Source organism: Sorex fumeus, unplaced genomic scaffold (genome assembly GCF_029834395.1).
Source record: "Sorex fumeus unplaced genomic scaffold, SorFum_2.1 ptg000002l, whole genome shotgun sequence".
NCBI classification, from domain to species: Eukaryota; Metazoa; Chordata; class Mammalia; order Eulipotyphla; family Soricidae; genus Sorex; species Sorex fumeus.
This window is the reverse complement of record NW_026606059.1, coordinates 60,560,654-60,585,661: the sequence shown is the minus strand read 5'-3', so window position 1 is coordinate 60,585,661 and position 25,008 is coordinate 60,560,654. Positions and strand designations below refer to the sequence as shown.

The following is a 25,008-nucleotide window of genomic DNA, read 5'->3' as shown; positions in this document are numbered from 1 at the left end:
TCTTGTCTATTTTATCTGAAGTTCTATTCACTTGAGGGTGAAGAGATAGTACCAGCAGTGTCCCCAGTCTGGTATGACATCATCCCCATGAGCACCTCCAGATGCTCAAACCCCAAGCACCCTAGAGGAGTCAGGGTGTCCCCAGCACAGCAGGGCCTGAGGAGCAGCACATCCTCTGACTGGTGCTCTGAACTGTGGACCAATTGGCTGAGACTTGCTGCTTGGGGCTCCTGGACCTCCTAGACACTGCAAAAGTAAATAAAATCTTAAATCTGTCCATTTCCTGGTGAAGTCTCTTTCCTCTCCCCGGTTCATTTCCGCATTACCATGAGAATTCCTTAAAGACAGGAATTTCAGTATAATCAGGATTTTATTCCTAGACCCCAGTTTAGTTGAACACACTTAAAGTGTGTTTGTTAAGCGCTGAATGTGATCAATAAGTCAAGAAACTGAAAAAGCTAAGGTAGGGAAAGGGGTGCATGGCATCTGTGATGGAGGAATTTTGATGCTTTGGCAGAGGAACTGGTGTAGCAGCTCTGAAGGTAGAAAAATATTTTAGTACAATTGTAAACTATGCCTCATTTTTAATTTTTTAAATTAAAAACAGATTTTTACTTCATTTTTTTTAAAAAAAAGTATTTGTTAAAAGAAAAAATAGTCTATGTTCTAGTTAGGCTGACATTCAAAGGAGAATTAGACATTTATTTTTATTTAATTAATTTTTTTTTGGTGTTTGGGCTATACCTGGAACTGCTCAGAGGTTACTCCTGGCAGTGCCAGGGGACCATATGGGATGTCAAGGTAAGTGCCCTCTTCTTGTCCCTAGAAATTTATTTTATATGTTGGTTGTCAGACCATGAAAGATTTTAACTTTTAAAGTTCTTATCAATTTTTGACATTTGAAATGATGACTTTGGGAACAGGGAGATAGAACAGGAGTTAAGGCATTGTCTGGCACCCTGCTGATCCCTGTGGGAATCCCTAGAGTACCTCCAGGGCTCACTCCTGAGCACAGAGACAGGAAATAGCCCTTGAGCACCACGAGATGTGGCTTCAAAATCCACCCAACCCTCACATAAAAAATATATACGACAACTTGATAAAAATTAACAAGATGTAAGTGAAGAGGTAGAGTCAGAAATGTCAGGCTGGTGGGTGGGAGCAAGAAACAGGCAGAAAGATACTAAAGGAGAACAAGTTTGGAGGGTTAGTGGGGTCGGTGAGTCTGAGCAAATGGAAACATGTGGCAAGATGCAATACTGAAGGCAGAGTAGTGGTCCATGCCGATAGCCCTTGTGCATTGTTATAAGGGATTTGTATTTTAACTAAGAATGTTATTTCTTTTTTTTTTCATTTTTTTTATTAGTGAAACACCATGAGGTACAGTTGTAGATTTACAATTTTTTGTGCTTGGGTTTGATTATACAATGATCAGAAACCCATCCCTCCACCAGTGCCCATTTTCCACCACCATGGATAATATCCCTCCCACCCCCATCCCCCCATCCCCCCGCCTCTGTGGCAGGGCAATCCCCTGTGTTCTCTCTCTCCTTTTGGGTGTTGTGGTCTGCAAAAGAGGCATTGAGTGGCAAACATGTTCAGTCCATAGTCCACTTTCGACATGCATCTCCCCTCCTGGGAGGATCCTCCAAACACCCTTTATTTGGTGTTCCCTTCTCTATCTGAGAATGCTATTTCTATGATGACTTCTCAGAACCAAGCTGGAAAGCTTTGCTTTTATTTAATAGACATCTTTACTATGTGGGACCTGGCCCATGAGATCATTCATTGCCCTTTCCTTCAGCATGAAAAGCCTGTGAATTTATGAATGTAGCTTCTGTATTTTCTTTTCTTTATGCTTCAGGGGCTCCTGAAATTAAAGGAAACTGTGTCTGTCACTTTTTCTTGCCTATATCTCTCCAGGGAATATGTGTTTTCCCTCAAAGCATACTTTGGTGGAGTTATGGGCCTTTACTTGCTCAGGAATTTTTCTTTTGTTTTCGTTTTACTTTGCAAAAATCAAAAGGTAGATGTCAGAGAAGTTGGAATAGGAAATATATTCTTGTTGGATAGATATTTCACTAAATGCACCTTTCAGTGAGCTGTCCTTGTTGTATCATTCAGCTATTTAGTAGTAAGCATCATGAGGCGGAGCTAGTTCAAGGCCCATCAAGCACATCCTTCTCTCTATGCTTACCTACAGTTGAAGTTGTGCTTTTTCCTTATCAGTCTAACTTCTGACTTTCAAATGTTTGAAACAAGTCCATATAATAAGCCAGAACTAGCAATGGAATTGCCAAATAGTGTCCAGAAATGAAAATATTCAGAGAGAGTGAGAGAGAAGAAAGAGAAGCAGGAGGAGGAGGAGGAGGAAGAGAAGAGAAGAGTGAAGAAAAAACAGAGGGACATGAGGGAGTGGAGGGAAGTGGTAGAGTAATTGGGGACATTGATGCTGGGAAATGTACACTGGTGAAGGGACAGTGTTGGAACATTATATGACTGAAAACCAATCAAGAACAATTTTGTAACTGTTTCCCATGGTGATTCAATTAAAAACTAAATTAATTAACAAACAAAATATTCATCATCAAAGGGTCTTTAAGAAATGACTCCAATTAAAGCCTAATTAGGAATAACTAAGAGTGAGCTTGGGGGGTGTATATTTGCTTTTCTTATGATTTAATTAGGAAAAATACCATAGTTATTGGAATGGAAGATCCTGGCTTGACAAGTTCTTAAGTTTCTGTTTCCTGGGAGCTATCAGATAATACGGGTAAATTCATGGGATCTAGAACCCAAGTGATTGGACTCAAGTCGTAACTTTCCCATTTTCTTCATGTGACTTTGGACAACTTTTTAAACTCCAAAGGCATCATTTTTATTATGTTCAATGGAAAGATGATTACACAGTTTTGTTTATGGAATAAGTGAGCTGGACGCTCAGGCATGGTAGAATGATTAAATTAGTACAACTTAGAATGCTGTTGCAAGAGTGTCATGAGTTAATTTGTTAAGGGGTATAAATGTGATTGAAGCACCTTGAGTAAAAGATTCTGCTAACAGAACTAAATTTTCCAAGAAGGTCGCAGGAGATTGGGTGACAGAGAGAGGATGGATGAGAAAGAACCTAGAGACAGTAATGGAGGGATATTGACACTGCAGAGGTAAATGTGGTACACTGACGTTATATGCCTAAAAAAGTATAGTAATAGTGTTGTAAACCATAGTATATCCATTTAAAAACATTTTAATATATTAATAATGTGGAATTTTTGTTGGTTAATTTATATCTGTGTTCTGCATCTGGTGCTTAAAAGTTGGTTCCATCAGCAATTTATTTAGTTGTAATTTAAGTAGGCCTTTTGTCTTGTTAGTTTTACTACTGTTCATTACTTGGTTTCAGAAACTTGGTCTTCCATGGAGTTAAAGAAATGAGGGAACAGGATACAGCCAGCTTTCCATAAAGAACTAAGGAGGCAGTGGGGCTAGGAGATAGGATGTGGGTTATGGGCACTTTCCTTGCATGCAGCTGACCCTGATCAAATCCCCGGCCCCACATGGTGTACTAAATCAAGTAACCTCTGGGCATGGTGTGACACTTTTGCTAGTGATTTAGGAGCTTGCTGCCTGAGTAGGTCTTAGTTTTCTTCTCTCTATTTTCACTTGTCATATAGACATGAAAATTCTCATATGGGTCTATCTGTCTGTACTCCTGTTGCTCATCGATTTGCTCAAACAGACACCAGTAAAGTCTCACAACAAATTGTGAAACTTGTTGTAACTGTTTTTGGCATATCAAATATGTCATGGGTAGCTTTCCAGGCTTTGTCGTGTGGGCGAGATACTCTCAGTAGCTTGCAGGCCTCTCTGAGAGGGGTGGAGGAATCGAAACCCAGTCGGCCACGTGCAAGGCAAATGCCCTACCCGCTGTGCTATCGCTCCAGCCCTCTCATGTGGGTAATTATTAAAAATTGAATCCCTGTGAGATAGTTACAAAGTTGGTTATAATTAGGTTCCACTCATACAGTGTTCCAATACCCATCCCTCCACTAGTGTATATTTCCTCCCACCAATACCCCTGGTTTCCTGCCCCATACCCCTCACCAATCTGCCCTTAAGACAAACACTTCTCTCTCTTTCATTCTCTCTCCCTCCCCCCTCTCTCCTTTCCTTTCACTTTTATTATGGTTTGCAGTACAGATACTGAAAGGTGATCATGTATATCCCTTTATCTCATTTTAGCTTTCAGTTCTTGTCCAGAATGATCATTTCCAGACATCATTGTCATATGGTCCCTTTTCTCTCTTAACTGCCTTTCTCCTGCCCTCCACTCCATTTGTGGCAAGTTTAGTACAAATGAGGGCCAGGAGGACTGGTCCCTCGGAAATTTTGAATAGAGGCTGAGAGCTGTACTGTCAATAGGCCATTCTCTTTCTAAGCTGTGTGTCTATGGTACCCAAGGAAGATGAGGAAAATGGTTGCACAGAGAATGAACTGGAAGAAAGGTCTTTTGTCAGGAAATCTAAAAGGGAATTTCCGTGGTCCTCGTATGAGATGGTAACGGTTTGCCAGGGATGGAATTGAAGGGTTATCCAATCCTTCAATTGATATAAGAAAAGTTGCAATGCAAAATGTGTGTGGTTGAAAAACAACAAACAAAATATAGATCGAGTGATAGTCTTGTACTGACTTCTACTTGCTCAAGAAAGTGAAGTTTGCTTCTGATTATTTTTCAACTTTATCTTCAGGGACAGCACCTTTGTAGCTTGAAATCATTTGTAATACAAATATTTATACCTTTAAAAGCACAGCTCTGTACACCAAATAAAGGGTGTTGGGAGGATCCTCCCAGGATGGGAGAAGCATGCTGAAAGTAGACTATAGACCAAACATTATTGCCACTCAATGCCTCTTTTGCAAACCACAACACCCAAAAGGGGAGAGAACAAAAGGGAATGCCCTACCACAGAGGCAGAGTGAGATGGGGGTGGGATGGGAGGGAGCGATACTGGGAAATGGGCACTGGTGGAGGAATGGGTACTTGATCATAATATAACTGAAACCCAAGCAACAAAAATTTATAAGTCTACAAAAAAAATAAAAGTATAGCTCTGTAAGTATTCCTATAACAGAACTATAATCGATAAGTACTTGTAGCTCTAAAAGTAGCAAGCACTATCAATTAGGGCTTTTTCCTGTTGTGATTGTGGTACAGCACAGCGGGTAGGGCATTTGCCTTGCACGCGGCCAACATGGCCGATCTGAGTTCGATTCCTCCGCCCCTCTTGGCGAGCCGGGCAAGCTACCGAGAGTATCTCGCCCGCACGGCAAAGCCTGGCAAGCTACCCGTGATGTATTTGATATGCCAAACACAGTAACAAGTTTCATGATGGAGATGTTACTGGGCCCGCTCAAGAAAATCCATGAACAACGGGAGAACCGTGACCATGAACCGTGACCGTGATTGTGGTACAATTCAAACAGACTACAACGTGGCAAATTCCATCATAAATTCCATTCATTAGCCTTTTGGAAGAGAGTATACAAATATCCAGTAAATGCATTGTACTGCCTCAGAGTTGAAACAAAAAGATGAGTTCCTTTGCAAGTCATATGTTTTGTATTACAAATGTAATTTCATAGCAGAAACACTAAAACATTATTGCTGTGTTAGTCACTTTTTTCTACAGTAATTGTAAAGTTTCTTATGGATCGAGGAGTAGCTAGGTCCCATAATGAAGTAATATTTCAGCTGAGAATTCATGTGACTATGTGTTCAGATAGTCAGGGAGATTCGGTAAGGAAAAAATCTTGTACGATGCTGGGAGAAAAACAGAGTGAGGAGTTATACAAATGTCATATGTTTTCAGCTCTTGAGTTAGAAGATCTGGAGCCTCAAGAGGTAGCTCAGGAGACTGGAGACATGCTTTGCATGTTAGAAAACCAGGAGCAGAGACCCAGCCCCGCCTGGTCCCCGGAGCACCACCAGGAAGGGATGCTGAGTGTTTGGGTGTTCCCAGAAAAAACAGAACAAAACAAAAAACTTCGAAAATCTTCTCCTTCCTCTGAGAGGATGTTCTTTAAAAATTATATATATAATAAAACTATTTAGTGGTTTAGCAGAGATTTGTGAAATAGATTATGAAGCATCAGTAGAGGAAGCAATTTATTGAATGGTGATGACTGGGGACAGTTGTGAATGAATGTTATTTAGTGAAATTAGCTGTTATCCAGCAGTATAAGCACATGCCTCCAATTTTGTAATAAAATATATTGTGTCTAGTAATAGAAAGGTAGGAGGAATAAGATGCTTTAAAGAATGACTCTGTTTGGTGAGATTACAAATTACTATTTGTTTATCCCCGTTGTGTATCTATGTTGGCTACGTGATTACTAGAGTTAATAAAAACATCACAGTGAAGTAAGAAAAGATACAGTTTTTATGCTTGGTTGCGAGTAACTTGACAATTTGAATTTTTTTACAGGGGGTCCCGGGGCCAAAGGGAGAAAGGGGGGAACGGGTAAGTATGCACCATAAGCACAATTCTGATTCTCAGCCCTAACTCTTTGTATAACGTCATTGGATAAGACTAAAAAAGGAATCATTATTCACCAACATGGTGATTCATAGCTCTTAACCTATTCCTATCTCCTTAACTCATTTGACTGTACCTTTTCAAGTGAAAAGTACCTAGTGGGAGGGGCTGGAGTGACAGTACAGTGGGTAAGGTGTTTGCCTTGCACGTGGCCAACTGGCTTCGAGTCCCAGCATCCCATATGGTCCCCTGAGCACTGCCAGGAGTAATTTCTGAGTGCAGAGCCAGGAATAACCCCTGTTCATTGCCAGGTGTGACCCAAAAAGAAAAATCTGTACCTATTGGGGCTAGAAGTCAGGAGAGCTGGTTTCTGAATGGATACTGCTACCATTCAGCTAGATGACCTTAGGCCCATTTCTTTAAGAGAGAGGAGAGACTCCACCTCAGGGTAAAATGGGTAAAAAATCTCTGATGAGCATTAGAAGTCTTCAGGAAAGTAAAGCTTTCCTTCTGGTGTCAAATAGTAGAATGGGCGGGGCTGGAGTAATAGCATAGAGGGTAGGGTGTTTGCCTTGCACCCGGCCAACCCGGGTTCAATTCCCAGCATCCCATATGGTCCCCCTGGGCACCACCAGAATTCCTGAGTGCAGAACCAGGAGGAACCCCTAAGCATCTCTGGGTGTGACCCAAAAACCAAAAAAAAAAATAGTAGAATGGGGCTTATAATTTTCCTGACACGCAGCCAACATGGTCGACCCGAGTTCCATTCCTCTGCCCCTCTCGGAGAGCCCGGCAAGCTACCGAGAGTATCTCGCCTGCACGGCAGAGCCTGGCAAGCTCCCCGTGACGTATTCGATATGCCAAACACAGTAACAACAAAGTCTCCAATGGAGACGTTACTGGGCCCACTCGAGCAAATCGATGATCAACAGGAGGGCCTTTACTTTACTAATTTTCCTAGGAACCACTATTGATTGACATCCAGGCAACACAGTGGCAGACAGAATCAAAGTGTCTACCAAACAGCGTAAACTTGTTTTAGGGATCTTCTCTCTCCTCTGAACAAGTGTGCAGCCTGCTAACATAATTGTGCTTTTGACAATAGCAGAAACTGCAATACCAGAACTCAACCAGTTATCACAGTGAAAAGTTGAACAATAAGTTTCCCCCTACTACTCAATTAAATGGCTCTAACCTCTTTCCTGTGCACTGTTATTAGTCATAAATAAGTCACAGTCTGAGAGAATTGCTGCATTTTATAAGTTTTAAAGGGCTATATAAATGAGACACTAAGTATATCATCTAGAACGAGAAAATTCTTAGTTGAAGTTTTCAATTTAATAAAGGCTCTCGGGGTTCTTGAACCACGATTGTCGAATTGCTTCTTGCTCCCCGTAGATCTCGGTGGTCTATCTTTTTTGTTGCTGAGAACCAATGGCCCTGGGTGGCACCATGGGAGCTGCCCATCTGCCCTCAGTGACTGGCTTGGGCGGGGAGTCAGGGTTTGTTTTCTTCTCACCCAGGGGGACCTGCAGTCTCAAGCCATGGTGAGAGCAGTGGCTCGCCAGGTGTGCGAACAGCTTATCCAGAGTAAGTGCTCACAGCCACAGATGCTGGCTTCTTGCCTTTCTTTGTTAATTTGGGTTTCTTTTCTTTTTTATCCTATTTTATTTTATTTTATTATTGAATCACCGTGAGATACAGTTACAAAGATTTCGTGATTGGGTTTCAGTCATACGATATTCCAGCACCCATTTCTCCACCAGTGCCCAATTCTCACCACCACTGTCCCCTCCTGTCACCACCCCACTTTCAGCCTGCCCCCCTTTCTCTCTTTCTGTCTCTCTCTCTCATTTTGGGCATTATGGTTTGCAATACAGATACTGAGACACCAGCAGGTTTGGTCCACTTTCAGCACACATTTCCTATCCAGAGCGAGCCCTTCCAACCATCACTGTCATAATGGTCCCTTCTCTGTCCCAACTGCCCAATCCCCTAGCCCTTGAAGAGGCTTCTGTTTTGGCTTTCTTGAGCATCCATTAGGTTGGCTAAATTGTCCAACATAATGATTTGCTCTATGCCTATCTTGTAAAAGGATTACCGGGTCATAATTAACTGGTTGTGGTTTACTATTACTTGTCCAAATGGGAACTCACATTTCCTGCAGGTGCAGTGACTAAGGTAATGTTTCTGCAGCTTCATCTTGGGGCAGGTATGTCTTGGGGGCTGTACAAATGCCCATACAAGCCCGTCAAGAGATGGTTGCAGATTACCCAAGAGTTCAATGTCTATGGCACACAGCAGATTCCTCTGCATCACATATCTAAGTCTGTTTGCCCAGATGGATATAACTTGGTTAGCCAGATCAAATCTTGTATTTATTCTTCATTTTTTCCAAAATAATAAAAAGGTGTTTTTTCCTCAAGCATCTGAAAGTTTAAGGTTAATTTAAGGTATCAGAAGCTGCCCTCACCAAGATTTACATACTGCCTTCTACTGGGTTTAACTTATTATCTCTGTGGGAAATGGAGAGATAGTACAGGAGGTAGGGCACTTGCCTTACACACAGCTGACCGAGGTTCAACCCACAGTACCTCATGTGGTCCCCAGGGCCTAAATAGTTAAAATGAATTCTTTCAAGCATACTCTAAAACATGAGCATGCAAGAGGGTGTTTAACCCCTCAGGAGTTCTTAGGAGTAGCTTCTAGGAAATGGATGTCACTGGGGATTATGCAAGACAGCTAGAACAGGTCTATAAAATCAGGACACCCTCCTCTCTAGGGCTGGCAGGAGAGAAAGAACTAGAGACTTTGTGTTCAACAGTTTATTAGGAGCAAATCCTGACCTACCCAGCAGCTGAATCATTTTCTCTCACACCACTGCAGATTCCTCTGGGTGCCTCATTTCATTCTGTAACTCCCTTGGCCCTTGGTTTATCAGTGAGTTTATAATTCCTCACAAACACAGTCATTAGGATTTTAGGCCAGAGCTGAGAAAGAGAATTAGGCCACAAAGGATTACAGGAGATACTGTCAGAAGCCAGAGAAGAGGGACTGGAATGGTAGTACAGCGGGTAGGGTGTTTGCCTTGCACACGGCCGACCCGGGTTCAATTTCCAGCATCCCATATTGTCCCTCGAGCACCACCAGGAGTAATTTATGAGTGCAGAGCCAGGAGTAACCCCTGAGTATCATTGGGGGTGCGACCAAAAACCAAAAAGAAGCCAGAGAAGAAACACAAGTGATAAGGGTGGCAAAACCCTTGTCAGCTGGGAAACTGAAACTGAACCAGTGAAGGCAGAAGTGGCCTACAGTGGCCGCCTGACCATCAAGGGCCTGCCTGTGACCTGACTGACCTGAGAGTCCGGGGGTCTCTCCTCCTCTCGGTTTTTTTCTCTTCTTCCAGTGCAGTAAATCTATTCTAGCAATGATTGTTCTACAAATGACTACTAGTCTGTATTTAGGTCTGAGTGTTCAAAAGGGAATAAATAATTGTCATCTGGAAAGTTCACCTTCGTAGGAAAACGTTATGGATGATGCCAGGAGAAGGAGGCATAACGGTACCAAACGCTTTATCAAGCTCTATTACTATTTACTCAACTGTATGCATCAAGGCAACACTCAATTCAGAAATGATGCAAGAGGCAGCTGGATTTCCAGAAAATAAATCTGCTTAGAGTTTCTGCAGCTAGGACCCAAGGAAAGGTCCTGCAAAAAAGACTTGGCAACAGAGAGATGAGTAGAGTCTGGGGATTTGTGAGGAAAAGGGTGGTGCTGGCATTATGGATTGGGATAAAGATGAATAATGGGAGAAGGGTGGAATGGCTAGAGAAATGGGGCGTCTGCGAGAGGGTTTAAGGTCAGAGAAATGTTGGGGTGAAGATAAAATTTATGACTTCTGCTCAGTCATGTTTACTGATGCCGGGGGATTCCAAACATATGAGATGTGACTTGAATCGAATCCAGCTGTTAATAACATCCAAAGTCAAATATAAAGTAACTTTAAGAAGGAACTCAACAATTTTTTAGAGGCATGTGCTTTTCCTCTAGGTGGGTGTCAAAAAAGTCACATGGAGCTTTGAAAAATATTATTGCCCGTCCACCCTTTCTTTGAGCAGCAATTCATTTAATGTTGTCTCTGTCCTCCTGTCTCAGGTCACATGGCCAGGTACACAGCCATCCTCAACCAGATTCCCAGCCACGTCACCTCCATCCGCACAGTTCAAGGGCCTCCTGGTGAGCCTGGAAGACCTGGGTCACCGGGAACTCCCGGAGAGCAAGGACCTCCAGGCACCCCAGGTTTTCCAGGAAATGCTGGTGTGCCAGGGACCCCAGGAGAACGAGGTAAGCTGGGACACTCCTTTCCCTGGGATGGCCTCTGAGAAGGGCAGAATGAAACAATGCAAAACTCACAGAGATGAAGTCCGGGGTGACTGCCATAAACTTCTTTCACCTCATTGATTCTTTAGCTTCAAAGTATTTATCAGAGGCCACACTCTTCCTGTCTGAAAGAATGAGCAGGATCCGTAGCACATCTCTGAGGTACATGTGAGGTAGTGAGGAAAAGATAACACCTCTGGGCGGATGAAAAGAAAAGGGGATCCTTCCAGGTGGAAGCACAAACGTGACAAGCAAATGTGACATCTGACATTCGTTATGGCAAACAGTTATGTCACTTTTGAGATCTGCCACTTTCCTGTGTGTGATGTCCTTCCCGAAGACGGTCAGTGGTCAATCATGAGTTATGGCTGGAAACTTCTTCAAAGTAAAATACTTCATCTTCCTAGTCAGTAAGCCCTTGTTTGCTTGTTGTTTTTCCCCCCTTTCTCCTAAAGTGTTTTGTCTTTTAATAGAGCTAAGCTTAGTATGTTCTTCTGACTTCCACAGTTAGAGCAGAACTGTGTAATACACTCAGACTCCATGGCCAACTCCTAGTCTTCCTTCCCTTCTAGTCACCATTAATTCTTTTTTATATACATTTTATTTTCATAAAGTAGTTCACAATAATTCATTACAGATAATATTCAAACACCCACCCCACCAGCAAGCATCTTCCCTCCACAATGAGAGGGAAGTGTGTGAAGGTTGTTGTATTTCATTCCTGAGCAAATTAAGCCTGAATATAAGAGAATACAAGAAAGTATGTTAAAACCAGGAGAAATGTGTGCTATTTTAGGTACATTGGTAGGCTAGAGTATAAGAGGTCCTGTGGCCGCAAATGTGGCCGTGTATTCCAGGAAATACTGCATCGCTTTCTTCGGGAGTTTTATTTTATAGTCTCTGGATCTTGGCCATTGATGAGATTACATGTCACCGGTGGCAGTTGGTGGTTGTGACTGCCAAGCTACTGGAAAACTGAAGACCTGGGTGGAGGAAGTCCAGTCCCAATCCAAGCAGGCTTGGTGATCTCAGCCACTGTTCCCACATACCCGGTCACCATTAATTTTTACAGTCTCACAGTTCATGTCTATGTTAGCTAGCTCATTTCATTTGGTTTCTTAATGTATCACAGAAATGAGTTAATATAGTATGTGTCTTTTATGTTCATTCATTTTATTTGGGACAAGGTGGAGACCTCTCAAGTATTTCTCAGGACAGGATAGGAAAATGGCCAATTTAAACGTGGTGTACAACTGAATTCAATGGGTGGGGTTGGAATCAGAAACCTGTCACACATAGGAAAAGATCCCCGTCAGCAGATACTGTAAATCTCAGAGAAAACAGCATTTGGTTACTCCCTTCAGCCAACAAATATGTTCTAAGACAATGATGAGAAACCACTGTCCCTGTCTTTTAGCACATCAACATGTCAACATCACCACTTTCATCCCCATCATCAATAAGTTCCATCTTTGATATGTTTTTTTCTTGAAAACTGGTACATAAAACCAAGAAGCCTGTATGTTTCTGTCAACAGAGTTTCAAGTGCTAGGTGTGAGAAAAGGTGAAAATATTTACATTATAAAATCACACCCACTGTCAGTATAACCATTACCATTGTCTTGGCAACCCCTAGAGGCAACCAGTTATGCTTACAATCTGGGCTGTGCTATGAGTCTCAGAAATCACTACCTAATACACCCTCTTCTCTGAGATCCCTTGATTATTCTAACGCTTATATTTTTACGTCCTATCTACCTATGTAACTTAAAAATTTGTGCAGAAATAGTCCTATTCTAGAGTGTGCCCTATACTCTTTCTTTTTTTAAATCACCATGAGATACAGTTGCAAAGCTTTCATGATCAGGTTTCAGTCATATAATATTCCAAGACTCATCCCTCAACCAGTGTACATTTCCCACCACCAATATCCCCCTTATCTCTCCTGCCACCCTCCACCCCCAACCCCACTCTGCCTCTATGGCAGGCACTTTTCTTGTCTCTCTCCCTCACTCCTTTTGTGCACTATGGTTTGCAATGCAGATACTAAGAGGCCATCATGTTTGGTCCTTTACCCACTTTCAGCAGACATCTTCTGTCTAGAGTAATTCCTTTCAACCATCTCATTGTCGTAATAGTCCCTTATCTATCCCACTGCCCTCTCTCCCAGCCCTTAAGGCACGCTTCCAACCATGGACCAGTCTTCCTGGCTCTTGTTTCTACTGTCTTTGGGTATTAATCTCATGCTATGCTTTCTTATATCCCACAAATCAGTGAAGTCATTCTATGTCTGTCCCTCTCCTTCTGACTTATTTCACTCAGCAAGATACTGTCCATGTCTATCCATTTATAAGCAAATTTCACGGACTTCATTATTTTTCTAATATCTGTATAGTATTCTATTGTGTAGATGTACCATAGTCTCTTTAACCAGTCGTCTGTTCTCAGGAATTCAGTTGGTCTGTCTTTATTTAGTTTGCCTATATACTCTTACTTTCTGATTATGTCCAGCTCGACTTACTTAGAAGCAATACTACTCTCTACAGGTTATACCTGCACTTTGATTCTTTTCTTGGGCTATGAATGACTGTGCTCAGAGATTACTCCGAGCGCTGTGTTCAGGATTCATTCCTATCAGGACTTAGGGAACCATATGAAGTGCCAGGCATTGACTGAAACAGTCAGCAGAGTACAAGGAAAGCACCTTACCAAGTGCATACTATCTCTGTGGCCCCTCTATTTTGATTCTTGAGTATACTGCTTTAATAAACTACTTTCTGTACTTTGTTTCTCTAACTGGTCCTAGGATTGTTCCCTGTGTTGAAGTCAAGCATTAGTTCTAAAGGCCAGGGCCAACAGCTTTAGTTCTGACCAGGTGTTGGGTCCAGTGATTATCTGGTCCAGCTATTTATGCTGCCTGGGCCTCCTGGGAGCCATCCTGATGGTGCTCAGGAGGGTCTCCTTTTTCTGGTTATATGGCAACAGGCCATATACATTTTTCTCACTGACATAAATATTTTTGCCTCTTTGCAAATGTCCTATTCTTTGCAAGTGTTCTATATGTATCTTCCAAGGTTTAGTTACCTCCTTTCTCCTACAAGTTTTTGTTAATCTTCTTAGACCACAAATATCTCTTTCCTTGAAAACCCTATGTAGTGATTATCCCTCCTACCTATTTTCTCACTCAACCAGTGTTAGTGAATAGTCAGAATGGTGAGAGCAGGGAACAGGTCTGGATGGTTTTGTGCAATGCTTGCACATAATAGGTATTGATCAGAGAGTTGTTGAGATGATTGTGGCACAGTTTGTATTTTCTTTTCTGAAAGGTTTTCCAAGTCAACAGATTTAGAGAAAGACACAATTTCCCCTGAAGAATACCAAATATTTGGCAGCCAAAAAGGTGGCCACCTCTGTCAGCAGGATAATTGTAATGATGTCGTAATGGATACACTGTGACTCCAGGAGCACAGAGCCAGCGACTGAGTCAGTCTCAGCAAGTCACAAGTTGTCTTTGTTCTTTTTGGAAGCCCCATGCTTGCTTCTGCCAGAAAGATGTTGTCAGCTCTCCAAGACCATTGAACAATTAGACTAGAGACTAATCACCCAAGAGTCCTCAAACAGTAGCACAGACCACACTTAAAAATATGAATCTCCATGATACATTTTTATGACTTACTTAGATATTCCTAAAGAGTACAGCAGATAGCAAAAATCTTAAGTTTTATAACATTGAGGATGAGTAAGATAGATTCTGGGAAGTGTTGTTTGAGCATGAGGGAGTGGGCAGTGTGTGATGTTATTGTAGTTGAGCACCAATTGAGGGGGGATTGTTAGGGAAAATATAGCTGGCATTTAGAGATGGAAATTCAACAGACTTTTCATTACAGGTGCTGTATTTCTCTTGCTGTACTGTATTTCTGTTGCTTACAAGTTGAGTATTTATTCTTAAACTTGTGGATCCAACACCTAGAGAAGATTAATAAAGAAAAATGTCTGCCTTTATGTCAAAATTTTACAATTGGAAAAATTTCAACTATGATTTCTCTTGACTCTCTCATTTTATGTAAAAAAAAAAAAAGAAAGAAACACACAGATACTGAGAACCCAAAAGTTTCAAAGTCAGCCAAAATCAGGACTGGAAGTAAGACCAGAGATTGTGGGGGCTATTATGTTTTTAAAATATAATTGTTAAAGAACACAGTATTTTATTGAGTAATAATAAGTATCATTACTAGGTAGTGTATCTTGGCAATCAAGATGAACTACAAAAATAAGACTGAAGAAATAAGGCTATTAAATAGAGTATTCTGTATTGAGCATGCCATTTAAAGAAAATTCACTTTCTGCCGAAGTTTCCTGTGAGGTTTCCTACAAAAATTCATGATTCCATTGACTTAGGATGGTTTTTTAAACTTTTTGAAACATGGTGCAGTTATGAGGCATATATTGCATGATGTGGCAATGTGCATATGCGTGTGATATAGCAGAGAAGAAAGATATCCCTAAGATTAATAAAGAAATTGTTTTGTAACAGTTGTTTCCTGGTCTGTTGTCATCAAAGAACTGAAAGGCAACCTTGTATTGAATGACCAACATTTGAACTACACTATTTTGGTACAAGTTCTTTGGTGAATAACATCATTTACAGAGAAATGAACAAAGAATGTGCATTTTATGTAAAAGAAAGTCTGTTGTGGGCATAAGAGAGATAGTATGGCAGGTAGGGTGCTTGCCTTGCTATGTTTATTTCCATACCCCATGTGGTTCCCTGAACCTTGCCAGGAGTGATCCCTGAGCACAGAACTGGTAGCAAGCCCTGAGCACAGGCAGGCGACCCCCTCCCCCGCTCACCAAAAAGGAAAGAAAAGCTGTTTCTCCAGGAGCCCTATAGTACCTTTGGATAATGGCTCTTCAGATCCTGGATTCTAATATTTAGGAAAGGGATGGGATCAGCCTGTTTTCTCCTTTGGTTCCCAGAATTGTCAGCTGTAACAACTGAGTGTTGGCTCTTCTGGTCTTAACTGGCTCTCTACTCATGGCCTTAAGTCACTCTAACTAGACTTCTGTCTCCATTTCTAATTCTGACCTCTGCATATCATTCCCAGATGACTCATATGTTTTTCCCATATTTCATTTATTCAAATGCTCATTATCCCTACTGATATGTTGGAGCAAATATTTTTATAAAATTTAATTTCTGTATTTACTTAAAAAGAACCAAGGCACTTTTCTGAATTTAGCCTTCTATAACTTCTTCAATTTTCATGATATGAAACAAAATTGAACAGAGTAAGCATCTAAATAAAAAAGAAATTCTGTTTAGATTGTATGATGTTAACAGCTGGATTTCATATCTGGTTTATTTTGTGCAATAAATATGCAAATATTTATTATGCGAGACTTTTTTGGCTTGACACTATATGAGACAATACTAAGATTTATGGCTTTTACTTAGTAGATACCAAATCTATTTGTCAATTATTGTGCTCCATTCTCTACAGTTTCACTTAAGAAGGAATATGAAGCATAACTACATGTTCAAATTAGGAGACAGTAAATGCTAAATTAGTTATGTTGAAGTAAGTGCTGTTAAAATTTTGAAGGCTACCTACCACAGTGGTATGGTGTTTGCCTTGCACGCAGCCGACCCGACCAACCCAGGTTCATTTCCTCTGTCCCTCTCGGATACCCTGGCAAACTACCGAGAATATCTTTCCCAAACGGCAAAGCGTGGCAAGCTACCCATGACGTACTCTATATGCCAAACACAGTAACAACAAATATATCATAATGGAGATGTTACTGGTCCCGCTCGAGCAAATTGATGAACAACGGGAGGACAGTGACAGTGACAGTGACATAGCTAGAACCTTTGATAAGAAGGGGTTCTGGCATTTAGGAAGCAACTTATTAATAAGCTATCCATTGTTTAGAACTTTATTAATTCTCACAAAATAATACAAGTCAATATTAACCCCATATATAAGTGAATATATGCGTTCAGCTAGGTTGTTAGTTGTCCAATGTCGTGTAGTGGCACAGTTGAGGACCAGAATTCCAATCCTGTCTATGTGATTCCAGAATGTCTCTGCTTGCTCCATTCTATCATGTTGTTGCCTCCTTTGAAGTCATGGATCATGTGTGTGGGGGTGGGGTGGGGCAGGATGAGGGGGCATCACAGAGGAGACAACAGAACTGTGCAGGATCTGGTGGGCTCTGCTTTATAATGGCTGTAGCACTGTAGCACTGTCCGTCCATTGTTCATCTGTTTGCTCTAGTGGGCACCAGTGATGTCTCACAACAAATTGTGAGACTAGTTGTTACTGGTTTTGGCATATCAAATACGCAATGAGGAGCTTGCCAGGCTCTGCGGTGCGGGAGAGATCCTCTTGGTAGCTTGCTGGGCTCTCCGAGAGAGGCGGAGGAATTGAACCCAGGTCAGCTTCCTGCAAGGCAAATGCCCTATCTGCTGTGCTATTGTTCCAGCCCTTATAATGGCTATAGCATTGTCCTGCATTGTCCTCCTATTGTTCACTGATTTGTTTGAGCGGGCACAGTAATGTCTCCATTGTGACACTTGTTGTTACTGTGTTTGGCATATTGAATACGTCACAGGTAGCTTGCCAGACTTTGCCGTGCAGGCGAGATACTCTCAGTAGCTTGCCGGGCTCTCCGAGAGGGACGGAGGAATCAAACCAAGGTCAGCCGATCCGGCCGTGTGCAAGGCAAATGCCCTACCCACTGTGCTATTGTTCCAGCCCTCTGTGCTATTGCTCCAGCCATTATCTACCCGGGTTTCTCAGGTTAATTGTCTATCCTCCAAAATATAATTTCAGAAGAAGACAAATAGTAAAGCGAAGATGTTTTATTGAAAATGAGTGATAAAAAGGAAATGCAATAGAGAGAGCACACAAACTTCTGTAGAAGGAGGAGATAGTGATCAAGGAGAGGCATATCCTAAATGGAGCGCCATCATGTGTTTTCCCAAAGCTGGTATTACAGGTCTTTTCCAAGGCTCCCTGGTGTGGGACTCTCTGTGTGGTGAGAGTTGATTACTAGGTAGTTGTAGAAAGGACCTATTCACTCAGGGCCTTGTACCTGCTGTATTTTCTCTTGATAGCCCCATGTCTGGAGCTGGTAGCTGGGGTCAGAAACTACCCAACTTTTTTTGTGGGGAGGAGGGTACTCCAGTGATGCTCTAGAGATCAGGGCTACCTCTCCCTCAGTAAGTCTCTCCCGACTGAGCCAACAGTTCAATGTGAGGGCCCAAGAATGCAGTGCTGCTTAGGCCTTTCAGGAGTGGAGACCACTAGGGACAGCCTGATGGTACTTGGAGGCTTTCAGGGCTGCACTTACTAGTGCTCAGGGATCATCTGGGATATACTGAGTGATTCCCAGGGAACCATGTGATGCTGGGAACAGAAGAAGAACCAGGATTAACTGTTGTAAGGCATGTGTCTAAAACCTTTAGAGTCATCTTTCCAGCCTCACCTCCTTTTTTTTTTAATGGTCTCTTGAAATTCGTTGCCCTAATTGATTTAGCTACTTCACATTTATAACAAACAAGCAACCAACTTCGAGATAATTAAGGGTGATGTATTGGATAAATATCAATATGATGAAAACCAAATTATAACTTTCCATGGTCATATGTTTCAATTATTGATGATTTTTCTAGAATTTTATCATGAATTGAGGCTATGAAAGAATTTTCTATATGGAAATGAGTCATGTGTCTGAAAGTTTGGAGTGCATACCAGTAGCATTTATACTTCCAATGTCTCATGCAGGGAGTAAATAAGGGAGAAAATAAGAACCAAGTAATATAACATTGTTTTATTTCTGAGATTTTTGGAATATATACTATTTTTTCTACCTATGATGGTGCTCTAATTAGAATAATATACACGATGGAAAGGAGATGGTTTGAGATGTCAGTCAGATGTGAACTGGTATCTTAGTTTTATCGCTGGCTAACTGTGTAAACTTTATTAATCTTAACTCAGCATGCTGCTCTCCAGTTCCATCCATGTAGCAGCAAATTGCATGGTTTTCTCTTTTCTTCTAGCTGAGAAGTATTCTATTGTGTTTATATATACACACCACTCTTCACAGTCATCTGTTCTTGGGCTTTCAGGTTGTTTTCAGAATTTGGCTATTGTGAATAGTGCTTCAGTGAATAAGGTGCACAAATGTACTTTCTGAAAAGAGACGAATGACTTGAAGTTGGAAAATTATTACCCTTGAACTTAAGTCTCTACCAGAGAATGCCAAATTTTCAGTGACATAACTAAAAGAAATACAAGAGTTGAGGGTCAATTGTTATCAGTTCTGAGATCCCATGGTAACTTAAAAAATACTGAAAATGTTTCAGCAAATGAGAAAAAGGGGATTAAAAAACATTGAGGATATGAAACACAGGAGCAAACACAAGTGAAGAAAGAATAAGCCACAATATGGCAGCAAAAGTCAATGTCAACTCCTGTTAGAGACACAGAGACACAGAAATGGCAATCAGACAGGGAAATGCACACTTACCGTGGGTCTGCTTATCTACTACTCTTACTCACTGTTTATTATTTAGTAAAAATATTTCATACATAATCAGTAGAACATATTCTCACTTTTTTCTTTTTTTTTTTTTTTTTTTTGCTTTTTGGGTCACACCCAGTGATGCACAGGGGCTACTCCTGGCTCTGCACTCAGGAATTACTCTTGGCAGCGCTCAGGGGACCATATGGGATGCTGGGAATCAAACCCAGGTTGGCCACGTGCAAGGCAAATGCCTTACCCTCTGTGCTATCGCGCCAGCCCCCACAAATAACTTTCAAATAGCCATTACTATGACATAAAAGTGAAAGCAAGGTAATTGGTAGTCAGATAACTTATTCCAATATGCAAACTTTCAGTATGAATGCCCAGGAAATGTAATTATGCTGGAACCTATCAACATGACAGAACTTTTCAGAGAAAATGAAGTGCCAGCTTGATTTCAAATTTTAAGAGAGAAGTAGGGTTGTTCTGTTTAATGATTCTGTTATTAAAAGAAGCTATTGACACTGAAGGTAAATTTGACAGAAAAACTTCAGTGACAAATTCAGAATTAAAGCACAGCAGTTGTGACCTCAAAATGCCATAATGATAAGAATGTATAAAATTCCGTAAAATCCCTGATATCCTGGAAAAAATATCTTTGTGGGAATGATTAAAGATGGAGGACTTGTAGAACCCTCATAATTTGTTGATCAAATTTTAAATATCCTTGTCTTTTTAATGTTGTGTTATAGTTGGTAACATAGTCCTTTCATGATTGTTTGGAAAAAAATCTGCTGATAATGCAAGTTTGTCTTTTTCCTGTCCTCTGAGAGCTGAACTCTAGAAAAACAGAGATTTTTTTCTCCAAAGAGTTATCTGGTAAAGTCCATTTTGAATGGGTTTTGGAACAGATATTTCTCTGTAAGTCTAATGGATTATATTTTCCTAATGCACCTGAAGGTGTTGGCAATGAATGATCTTCCTTTGCATCTTTTATTTGTAGGCTATTTTTTCCTAGTGAAAAGTGACTTGACACTGATTATGGATGCAAGGAGACTCCATTGCTGTGCAAAAGTCATCTCAAAATTTAGTAGCTTAAAACAAAATTTGTAAAGTTTTGTTTTGGGTGAGTCAGAGATTCAGAAGTGGATACTTTGGGCTCATGAACATTCATGAGGTTATGGGCAAGTAGTCAGCCAAACTACAGTCATCTAAAAACTTGACTGGACCAAACAAATTAGCTTTGAGATGGCACCTTCACAGTGCTATTGACAGGGGTTCAAACGCCCCCACTACCACCACCACCACCACCACTGACTGTCCACTCCTATTACATGTAAGAGGGATGGGTCACTATATAGGGGACATAAATGTTCTTGCAACATGCCAGCTGCTTTCTTCAGAGTAGTGACCCAAGAGAGAGATCAGGGTGGGGATCACAATGAGTATTTGACTAGTTCCAGAAGTCAGTTTTTACTTCCAGCATATTCTATTTATTAGAAGGAGTCATTAAACCCAGCCCACACTCAAGTAGACCAAAATTAGGCTGTATATTTTGAAGGGAGGAGTGACACAGAATTTGTAAGTATGTATTTAATCATACGCCTCAAAATTAAACTGAGACCCTCTGGCCTTGCAATGTCAACAGGGTGATGTTTTCATTTCTAAGAATGAATTTCAAGCTGTCTCACTTCTAGGACACTGAAAAATGAGGGGCACTTGTGAAGAGTTGGCTCACCCTGTGTCTGCCTGTTTTTACCATTTAAATGGGTGTTTTTCTCTCCCCCTACCTTTAAATTATTTAAATGCCAGATGTAGCTTTTTAGAGGGAAATATAAAAGATTTAAGCACCTCAAAAAAGTAGCACCTTTTGGAAAAATGTCTTCATAGAAGACTAACTTTTGTGTTCCTATTTCAGAAATTAGTTTTAATTAAAATAATGTCATTATACAAACACTAAAATGATTTTCTTAAAGGTCACTGATAAATTTGAACTGCTGATCAGCTGTGTCTGTTATCCTTTGTGAAGAATAGAATATGACTTAAAATTTTTAAAAAAAAGACAAAAACCCTGTGACTGGCATTTTTCTTCTTTTCGCCAAAAAAGTTAATATAATTGTTTTTGTATCATTTTTTAAAAAATACTTAAATGAGTGGTATGTAGTAGAAGACAGCTGGATTTTCACCTCTATCTGGGTAAATGGTTTTGCACTAGAAATATTGTTCAGGTTACTGTCTTCTCAGTAAGGTGTCTTTGTGTGCTACTAGTTCATATTTTCCAATCAGCTTTACTTCAAGATATCCCTTTGGGGACCGGAGCAATAGTACAATGGGGAGTGTGTTTGCCTTGCACGCTGCTGACCTGGTTTCGATCCCCAGCATCACATATGGTCTCCTGAGAACTGCCAGGAATAATTCCTGAGTACAGAGCCAGGAGTAACCCCTTAGCATTTCTGGGTGTGTCCCAAAAAGCCAAAAAAGAAAAGATGTCCCCTTTGCTCTAAACAAGTTCAGCTGCTCAGTGCTCTCAATACTAGTCAGCTTTCTTTACGTGAATAAATTTTAGGAGCTTGCGACAATAAATGTTATTTTTCACGAGGTCTGTGGGGAGCTGAGGCAACTCTGCTCTGCAGGTCCCTGGCCACAATGGTACTCTCTCCTTAGAGTATGTTCTCTTCCTGGCCAGAGCAGGAACAGCACAAAGCAACCCAACCTCAGAGTCACATTTGAAGCCTCTGTTCATGGCTTTGGCCCTTTCACCCAACTAGCCAAACTAAGCTCCATGGCCAAACCCAAATCCAAGGGGTAAGAAAATATACAAACTTATACCAAAAGAATGGAGTTATAATTCTCTTCTAGAATAATAAAGGATTCAGATCACTAATTCAGTGTATCATACTCTTTTTGCACACCTTTTCCTACCACACTCCGTTCTGACCCATATTTGAGCCTTGCTCTTATAATCTTCTTTCTTTTTTATTAATTAAAAAAATTTTTTTTGCTTTTTGGAATTGCACAGGGGTTACTCCTGGCTTATGCACTCAGGAATTACTCCTGGCAGTGCTCGGGAACCATATAGGATGCTGGGAACTGAACTTGGGTCAGCCGAGTGCTAGGCAAATGCCCTACCTGCTGTCCCACTTTTATAATCTTCTGTATAATTTCACAAGCTCTCTCCCTCCACTCCCCAGGAAAAAAGACCTCCTTTTTATTTTGTTTTTAAATTCTGACTTGGAAACTCATATCAGGAAATACTTCCTCAAGGCCACTCCTTCCTCACCGTGTTTATTTATTTGATCAATGTATTGGTTACAGTCTTGCTTTATATCAAAGAAGCACTTGAATTGTATCCAGACTGAGGAAGCTGTCCCTATGGGTGCCTCTCTCTCCAAGAACACACATCTATCACAGTAGTTCCTTCATTGTATTGTGTTGCTGGTGTGCTTGCTGTCTTTTCCACTGAATGGTGAATTCCTTGGAAGAGAATGTGTCTTTCATTCCTACATCCCCAAGAAGCCTAAAAAAACCATCAATAATGATTAAATGACTGATTCCTACTTTATTAGTGTGGAAAACATCACTTAACACTATGTAGAATGTTCTTTCTTGAATTGTCCCTCAATGATTTAACTACTATTAATTCTTCTTCACCAGAGGCTACATGCTCCCTAAGAGCCCAATTTTATACACTTTCTTTGTATTTCTCATAATACATAAAATATAATAGTTGTTTCAAAAATCATAGTGATTTATAATGTGGATTGTCCCTTGGCTAGCTTTTTGACTGCTATTCCTCACTCATCCCAGAACCCATAATGAAAGCAGAAACCATAGAGTACAATAAACCCAAGAGGATTTATAATGGCCAACTGCTACCAAGTTAATGATGTCAGGACTTTTTTCAAGTTAACATTGTATCAATGCAGCTAGAAAAAGTTTGGTGAGATTTTAAAATAGTTTGGCTTAGGCCAAGCAGGTAATACATAGAAATTAGAAAATAAGGGTCTGAGCAATAGTACTAGTGGATAGAGCGTTTTCCTTGCATGCAACTGACCCAGGCTGATTCCCGTCACCACTGTATGGTCCCCCAAGCTTGCCCTGAGCACAGATCGGTGTGACCCAAAAAGAAAAAAAAAAGGAAGAAAGAAAAAGAAAGAAACTGATCATTTAGTGCCCAATTTTACGCTTTAAATTTTTATTATGTTATAATTGTTTTTGTTGTTGTAGTAGTTGGGATGGAGCGATAGCACAGCGGGTAAGGTGTTTACCTTGCATGGGGCCGACACAGGTTCGATTCCTCTGCCTCTCTCGGAGAGCCCAGCAAACTACCGAGAGTATCTCACCCTCACGGCAAAGACTGGCAAGCTCCCCGTGACGTATTCGATATGCCAAAAACAGTAACAACAAGTCCCACAATTTGTTGTGAGACATTACTGGTGCCCACTCGAGCAAATTGATGAACAACGGGAGGACAATGCTACAGACAGTGCTACAGTAGTTGGGATCAAACCTGGGACATCACAAACATAAGGCATGTATTTTACAAATGAGTCTTATCCCTGGCACTTTATGATTTTTATTCGTGATGAAATTAAAGCTCTTTTTAAATTTGTAAGCAAGGTTGGGGTATCAGGCACACCCGGTGGTGCTCAAGAATCATTTATGATTTTGTGCTAAGGAATCACTCCTGGTGGTGTTCAGAATGAGACGTCAAGAATTAAAACAGGATTGGACATATGGAAAGCCAATGCCTTAATTGATACTTTTTCTAATAAATGTAGAAAACTATTTTCATGACTTTCAAAAAATAAGTTCACCAAATATGCCTTTATCTTGTTTGGTGAAATGTATCCATAGAAAAATGTCATTCATTAAGTCTTTCAGTTATCATTGGCTCTAAATTTAACTTTGAAGTAAAATTGCTAGGTAAATATAGCAAGATATTTCGATTTTTTGGAACACTTTTGGGAATTTGAAAAAATATATGCATAAACATATAAATTTGAAAAAAATCAGTGTGCAGGAAGGATCCATTATGTTAAATACATCTTAAATTTAGGACGTATTTAACCTCATAATGGATCCTCCCTGCATACTGATTGTAACCCATTTTGCTTTAAGCTCTGTAGAGCCTGGCCTTATCCCAGTAACCTGACACAGCTTCCTTCTTTTCTAAAAGCAGAAGCACCATATCACTTTTTCAGTCCTGCAAGGAATGAAGATCAGACAGATGTAATTTAAATATCATCCACTATTTAAAAGCCTGAAATTTCATTTTTAAGTCACAGAAATTGGCTCATTTTTTCAGCTAATCTTAAATTACTTAAATTTCCTTAACAGTTGGTACTGGAAATAACATAAAAGCATTAAAGAGGAGCAATAAAAAAAAATTGGTGCTGAAAGCACTAGGTTGACATTTGGTCTGATATTCTTATTATGTACCTGTGAGGTCACAGTGTCAGTGGTGAAACTAGGGAGATGAAAAGCCAGGATTTCTATTCCCTTTGCCAGGCAGCTGCATTTGTAAACATCAAGTATACACAACTTCAGAGGGTGG

General features: G+C 40.6%; 1 protein-coding gene across 1 annotated transcript in view; it reads left to right on the top strand.

Moving 5' to 3' along the window:
• COL14A1 (collagen type XIV alpha 1 chain) overlaps positions 1–25,008 on the top strand; it is a 253,116-nt gene that overhangs the window by 209,120 nt on the left and 18,988 nt on the right. The window contains exons 43-45 of the mRNA XM_056108162.1: positions 6,486–6,521; positions 8,060–8,126; positions 10,692–10,880. Coding sequence (XP_055964137.1) covers positions 6,486–6,521; positions 8,060–8,126; positions 10,692–10,880 — 292 coding nt within the window. The remainder of the gene's footprint in view (positions 1–6,485; positions 6,522–8,059; positions 8,127–10,691; positions 10,881–25,008) is intronic.